This window comes from Piliocolobus tephrosceles, unplaced genomic scaffold (genome assembly GCF_002776525.5).
Source record: "Piliocolobus tephrosceles isolate RC106 unplaced genomic scaffold, ASM277652v3 unscaffolded_1320, whole genome shotgun sequence".
Lineage (NCBI taxonomy): Eukaryota > Metazoa > Chordata > Mammalia > Primates > Cercopithecidae > Piliocolobus > Piliocolobus tephrosceles.
Genome location: NW_022294533.1, coordinates 1 through 7,240, shown reverse-complemented (window position 1 = coordinate 7,240; position 7,240 = coordinate 1). Strand labels below are relative to the sequence as shown.

General features: G+C 36.8%; 1 protein-coding gene across 2 annotated transcripts; it reads right to left on the bottom strand.

Moving 5' to 3' along the window:
• Positions 1–324: 324 nt before the first annotated feature.
• Positions 325–7,225, bottom strand: LOC111532382 (ankyrin repeat domain-containing protein 20B-like). 2 transcript variants are annotated; one of them, XM_026449595.1, is made up of 4 exons: positions 6,482–7,225; positions 3,297–3,378; positions 769–797; positions 325–675 (listed from the first exon to the last, which is right to left on the bottom strand). In XM_026449595.1, the coding sequence occupies exons 1-4, from the start codon at positions 6,497–6,499 to the stop codon at positions 574–576; spliced, it is 231 nt and encodes a 76-aa protein (XP_026305380.1). In that variant the 5' UTR covers positions 6,500–7,225; the 3' UTR covers positions 325–573. The 2 variants fall into 2 exon arrangements, with proteins under 2 accessions (XP_026305380.1, XP_026305379.1); XM_026449594.1 differs by having other exon boundaries at positions 3,297–3,381; positions 6,482–7,221.
• Positions 7,226–7,240: the final 15 nt, after the last annotated feature.

Here is a 7,240-nt window from a genome sequence, read left to right as displayed (position 1 = left end):
ACGTTTTAAAAAACTTAACACCAAAAAGTCTCACAATAACACTTTTAAAAGACTGTCTACCAGTTATAAATGAATCATTACTTTCCTCATTTTTAATAATCAAAGATGCCACAAACTCACACATACACACACCTATGCATACACCTACACGCACAGTCTGCTCATTGGAACATCTGATTGGCTTCAGATCATCAGTGTAATAACAATAGCAGCAAGCCTCTAAAGTTAAAACAGAAACTGACAAGTTAATAACTAAATTCTTCCTCTAGGTAAGGATCAGAACTCCAACCAGCACTTAACTCACTGGAAATATCTTAGAGTCTCAAAATTCACTGTTTTGAATCCCTGACAAGTACAAAAATTTCACATTGAAAACTTTATTCAAAATATTAAAAGAGAAACATCTGAGTTCAAGCTACATTTTAAAAATATTTTTATGGCTTCTAAATTTATTTTTATTCAAATATGAATACCAACAATAATATTTATGTCAATGCCTTCCATTCAATTTTGAACAAATAGAGTAAGCGGTAAGAAAAATGTGAGCACTTCCATCATTTAATGCACTTATTCCTAGCATTCCATTTGTATTGAAAATGTACCTTCTCTCAAGGTCTGTACTTTCTTTCTTTGTACTGCCCCTTTCACAGCAGGATCTTCAATTTTAGTGCTAGCCTGAATGGGTTTTAAAAAGAAAATGATTCATAAATCATACATATTTTATACAATATGGAGTTAGTGCTTCAAAAAATATACATAATTAATTACCTTCAAGGAAGGATGTTGTGCAAAAGACCCTACAAAGCAAAGGGGATATGTCATCAATTATATGTAAGTATGACAGGGCCAACCAAACATTCAGGCAGTGTCACTATCAAGCTGAGTTCTCATGCCTGACTATAAAAATAATTACTTAAGGTTTTGAGGGTATTTCTCGGCTTCTTCTTTTCCTTGCCTAGGACAGCAACATGACAGAAATATAATGAGGAAAATAGGAATATAGGATTCCTAAAACTCACAGTTTACATTTCACTAGTGAGATTATGTTTCAAAGGCCTATACCAAAAACAGAAAAGCATGGATATCACTGTAAAGACGTTGGCTGATGAGGAGAAAAGAGACCATTAAACAGATGGGGAAATCAAACCTGAGGGTATCAATGTCAAGGCTGAGGGTGAAGGTACAGAGTGTTTTCACTCAACACATCAGAGGCATTGCTGCCAGCACACCATAGATAAATTCCCCATGTCCTGTTGCTGAGGAAATACACAGTTGAGATGACAGTTCAGGTGAACGTGCAATTCACCTCTCATCAAAGACAGTGTTCTAAATTGATCAGCTGGGATACACACTTATGAAATCACAGCTAATCAAAATATTCATTTTTCCTATGACCACATGGGCTACTGCAGCACCTACATTTCTCCTATCCCCTCGTTTGGAATTGAATTAGAGCTCTTTGATCTACTCATACAAGATCGTCCATAAAACACATCAAATAAACCATGTAGAATCAGTGTCCAATATCAAAATATTTATCAAAAAAGAAAACACTGAAATACCACAGACTTGCTGGATATGAATACATTTTTATATTGCAAAATCAGTGCAGTATTTATTGAAAATGAGAAATTTGGTATTCACAGAATGAATTTTATAATATAATTGCATCTAAAATTAACTAAGTTTGGTATATTATCTTACACTGTAAAGGACATTTATAAAAACAGCTATCATATCAAATAACTGGCTGTCTCAAAAATAATTAGCCAAAGCATCTATATGCAGCTTAATCACATCTTATTCACTCATGTCAGTGAAACTTCTCTCTCTGAGGCCTGACAGTTATCAAGTGAAATGAGCTGCTGCAGTTTACCCCAAGTCTGGCACTCCCTCCTGCCTCCAGTACTCTCCACAGCAATAACCTCTCTTGTGAGACTGGCCATACGCCAAAGCAGCTGGAAGTGACTCATCTCAAGTTTACTTGGCTTTAACTCCCAAGAACCCAGCAAATGTCTTTCTTTCCTCCCTCCTTGTCCTTTCACAATCCCTCTTCCTTTGAAAAAGTGATTTTTTGATCTGTCAATCTGATGCTTCCCTTCCTAGCTGCTTTTCATGGATCATTGCGACCACCGTTGTCATCTGTGTTCAGCAGTAGTATACGTCTGTAATCTCTCTTTTCATCTCCTTCTCATTCCCCTGTGACTAGAATCCTGCTCAGAAATGAAAGGAAATTAATGCTTTCCCTGGATTCTGTTATTTTTTTCAACTGCTCTCCAATGGTTCTTTTTCCAGATCCTCTAAAGGAAGGCTATTCCCCTACTATTCAGGGCTGTGGCCAAGGACCAGCAACAACATCACCTGAGTACTCATGAGAAATGCAGAATCCCATACTTGCTGAATCAGAATGTGCACTTTCCAGAAGCTTCTCAACTAATTCATGCCAATTTGAATGCCCTGTTCTACACTGATGTGCTTGCATATTGGTTTACCCTAATTGCCCTGTTTGGCCTAGTGTCTATTTCTTCCCTTCTATGTTCCTGAATTTAATACTACATTTTAAGCCATAATGTTTCTAATGAACTTTTAATCAGGCAATACCATCTCTACTTACCTTCTTCTCCATAAATCACCCAACACTATTCTTTTCAACTATGTTAATTTGGCCTATATGATACTATCCCACGGATTTACACTATTTTCTATAAAACTAAATTCTAGCCATACATGGCTGACCATTTACGGTGATATTCATCTATGGTACATAAAACACAGGTTTGTGTGGTAAAGTACCTCAATCCTTACTGCCTCCCCAGTAGTGAGGATGACAGCAAGAGTAGGAAAATGTTACTCTAATTTGCTGACACATTTTGGTACTGGAAGCTCACTTTATCTTCTTTCCTATTTCTAACACCCTCTTCTTCCTCCTTCTACAGATCAATTTGACTTTACTACCTTCCATTACATATACCTTCATATGCTTTTTAAAATTTATTCCATGTACACTCTGCCCTCTTCGTTCTTTCTTTCTCTTTTATTCATTTCCTCCTCCCTCTCTCCTGACTTGCCTCAGTTTTTAGAGTATCTTAAAATGGAACTCATGACTCAGCTCCTTCAGCGGTGCTCCCAATAGAATCAATAGCTGACCCTTGGTTAGAGATACAACTTATCACCATTTTGCTTCTCCTTTACTTATTATAGTTAATAGGACATTTTCTTTAGCTAGTAGACTATATTACCGCTTATATTTTAAAAGAAACATTCCAATGACTTTTAAAATAAAATCCAGTTCTCACCTTCCCCTTTTCCATTGACTATTCCGTTGCCTTTTTCATGGGAAGGTCCAGGTAAAGGCTGTGACACATCCTTGGGGACACACTTCTAAGGAAATCTCAAGAGTTAGTTTCCATTTAAAAAATTATAATGAGTTGCATCAAGAGTTTCTTATCATTCTCTTTTTATGAAACTGGACCTCATTCTGCCACCAAGGGCTAGATGCAGTGGTATGATTATGACTCACTGCAGTCTCAGCCTTCCGACCTCAGGCAATATTCCCACCTCACCTTCCTGATAGCTGGAACTACAGGTGCATACCATCATGCCAGGCTAATGTATTTATTGTTATTTTTGTAGAGACAAGGCCTCATTATACTGCCCAGGCTGGTCTCAACGTCCTAGGCTCAAGTAAACCTTCCACTTCTGCCTCCCAAACTGTTGAGATAACTGGTGTGCACTAGCACAACCAGCCCTAATCAATTCCTTTAAATTAACCTCAATGTTGCCCAGACATGGTGGCTCACACCTGTAATCCCAGCCCTTTGCAAGGCCAAGGTGGGTGTACTGCTTGAGTTCAGGACTTTGAGACCAGCCTGGGCAACATAATGAGAACACATCTCTACACAGACATACAAAAAGGAGTCAGGCGTGATGGTCTGTGCCTGTAGTCCCAGCTGCTCGGGAGGCTGATGTGGGAGGATCACTTGAGCCTGAGAGGTGGAGACTGTAGTGAACCAAGATCATGCCACTACACTCCAGCCTGGGGAACAGAGCAAGACCCTGACTCCCCAAAATTTTCTATTTAAAATGTGAGAACAAAGAGAGATGCAAATGAAAAACAAGCCTAATTGGTCAATGGAATATGAGTTTAAGCCAAGAAAGAAAAGAAACAACATGAAGTACAATAAAATACATGGAGAAATAGATCTATTATAGAGTCTTTTGGTCTTTCATATCTCAAATAATACTAATGAATATTTATGCTACAATTAGTTTATGTAACTACTTCTGTGATAGAGTTTATTACTCTAAGACATTCAAGTAACTAAATATGGTCATCTACCACTACCTGAAAGAACATTATTACAACAGAGAGAAACCTGGAACTTTTCATCAACTTTCCACCCAGGAAAAGAATTTCTCACCAGAATACTAAAGAGTAATGTATGGCTTGAAGTGATATATTTAATAGAACATGAGTTGGGGCTAATAAAACGTTTAAGAAATGTTAATGTAATATCACAATGTTAACATTCCAGTTGAATGATACTAGAAAATATATTGTAACCCTCTTTGCTATTGATCACCTATTTCTAAATTATTTCCTTGTTATTTATGGCATAATTTCTCAATGTAACACATCAAAAACTTATACACCTTTAAATATTAAGAAATAATACAAATGTAAGCAATATCTTCACTTCCATATTTAAAAAGTAGATACATTAAATACATTAATTATAATATTCTGTTATAGAAAAATTCACTTGTCTATTTATACAGACAAAACAACTATTAAGGCTGAATGTCTCCTGTCTGTAACCTCAGCACTATGAGAGGCTGAGGTGGGCAGAACACTTGAGCCCAAAGATTAAAGACTGGCCTGGGCAACAAGGATCACCTGAGTCCAGGAAAGAGAGATTGAAGTGAGCCAAGATCTCACCAGTGTCCCCCAGCCTGGGGGACAGAGCGAAACCCCATCTCAAAAAACAACAATTAAAATGCTTCTTACATGGAAGACTGTATTCTAGGCACTCCAGGAGTTACACAAATATGTTTACTGACCTCCAGTAGCTTATGGTATGCAGGAGTGGCCAATGATTATTTAAACAACTAAATATCAAAACTTCAAAATTTGAAATTTCAGAATGTGATACAAGGACTTTGAGTGGTTATTTTATTTTACTTTATTTTTTAAGATGTAGTCTAGCTCTGTCACCCAGGCTGGAGCGCAATGGTGTGATTTTGGTCCACTGCAACCTCTGCCTGCCGTGTTCAAGTGATTCTCCTGTCTCGGCCTCCTGAGCAGCTGGGAAAACAGATATGTTCCATCAGGCCCGGCTAACTGTTCTGTGTGTGTGTGTGTGAATGTTTTTTTGTTGTTGTTGTTGTTGTTATTATTATTTTTTTTTTGGAAACAGGGTTTCACCTCGCTGGCGAGGCTGATCTCGAACTCCTGACCTCAGCTTATCTACCAAACTCAGGTGATCTACCCACCTCAGCCTCCCAAAGTGCTGGGATTACAGGCTTGAGCGACTGAACCCGGCCAAGTAAATATTTTAAATAAACTACCATGATAAAATTATGATGTTAACATCTTACTAGATTGGTATTAAGAGACTCTGCTTCTAGAACTGGTTATTTGCAGCTAAATATGTTATTCAATTAGATGAAGTGTTTTATATAAACGCTTCATGGACAACTCATAAAAAACACAAAAATCCCTTTGTGATACAAATTTTGAGAACATAAATTTAAATGTCTACCTTTCCACAATTTATATTTTTAAATCAGATACATTCTTGTTATGTTGCCCACGCTGTTCTCAAACTCATGGGCTCAAGCAATCTTCCTGCTTCAAACTCCCAAGCAGCAGGGACCACAGGTGTACACCACCACACTCAGCCATTTTTCTACAATTTTTAATATTATTTTAATCTCACTACATAATCAATAATATAGGTAGAGAAACAATCTCCCCTAGAAACTCTATGATACCAAAATAATAAGTTTCCAAGAAAAAGCTCCATGCTATGTCCTGGACATTTTCACAACTAAAAAGTACCAGAGGGGGTCCATGATTACTGCAAATCATTTGAACACTGAAGATTTATAGAGGCATGAATAGTATGAAAGTCACACTTGTATGATTGAAAAGTCAAAGTGTTACTATTTATCAAAATAAACCTTAGCCAAATTTCATATTTCCTCTCTTGGGGAAAGTATTTACTAATGCAACTTTCCTGTCACTACTTATTTTCCAGTTCACAGCTCCCACCCTGTCACAGTACTTGTCAATTTTTGTTAGTTACCAGAGTTAAACAAATTTTTTGAACCAACTAGCCTTATGTATGTTTTTCTATGACCAACTTTCCATTATCATCATAAAACAATGACAGGTAAAGCAATGCTAAATTTGAAAAGTAAATACTGTGCAAAACTGGATTCAGAGTAAGAAAATTAATTTTACAAGACACTACTTTACCTTAGTAGCAACGCTCATGTCTTCGTCATCTGATGTAGGCAACCAATCCACACACAGTTCATGGAAAATGCTTGAGACCAAAAACACACAATGAAAATGGGCAAGTTGATTTCTTTACAATTTTTATAACTGCCAGTTTATATCCAGCTTCCCCCTCAAACAAAAGACATAATCTGGAGAAAGGTCAGTGGTCCATATATTAAGAAATGATTCTTGATATAACTAAAATATGGCCTCTGTTCTAAAAATAGATTTTAGTTATCTATTTCTGCCTCCATCTGTCTACGTCTATAAAATAGTCAATGAAAACTGACCTTGAGCTTCATAACAAATAGTGACAGTCACTATGTTGGCAGGACCTGACAGTAATTTACACTCACAAATTATCTGTCCTGAAGCTGAACTTAAAACCAATTAATGGATGACATAAATTTTACCTAAACTGGAAGAAAACTGATGACTTAAAACAAGGTAGAAAGATCCACTGTCTCTTTTCCTTGATCTATCTCTCCTTAAAAGACTAATCTGCTTCACTTCAAAATGGCAGTCTTGATTCCTCAGCATGGAACCCACTGAGGAAGGTCCTATTGCTTTCCTTTGCCCTAAATCAGTATAGGGAATCCTCTGCAATGTTTGAAATGTATGAAAGCTAAATATATAAAACTCAAATAACAAAGGTATGTGTTCTTATGGAGAATACTTTTCCCAGAAAGCTTAAAACACTAATAATTATAAAATCCCATTATTTTCACTCTATAG

Coding starts and splice junctions, on each gene's coding strand:
- LOC111532382 (XM_026449594.1), bottom strand. Junction 798..3,296: donor AGTCAATGGAAAAGGGGAAG/GTGAGAACTGGA, acceptor TTTGCTTTGTAG/GGTCTTTTGCACAACATCCT. Junction 676..768: donor CACAACATCCTTCCTTGAAG/GTAATTAATTAT, acceptor AAACCCATTCAG/GCTAGCACTAAAATTGAAGA.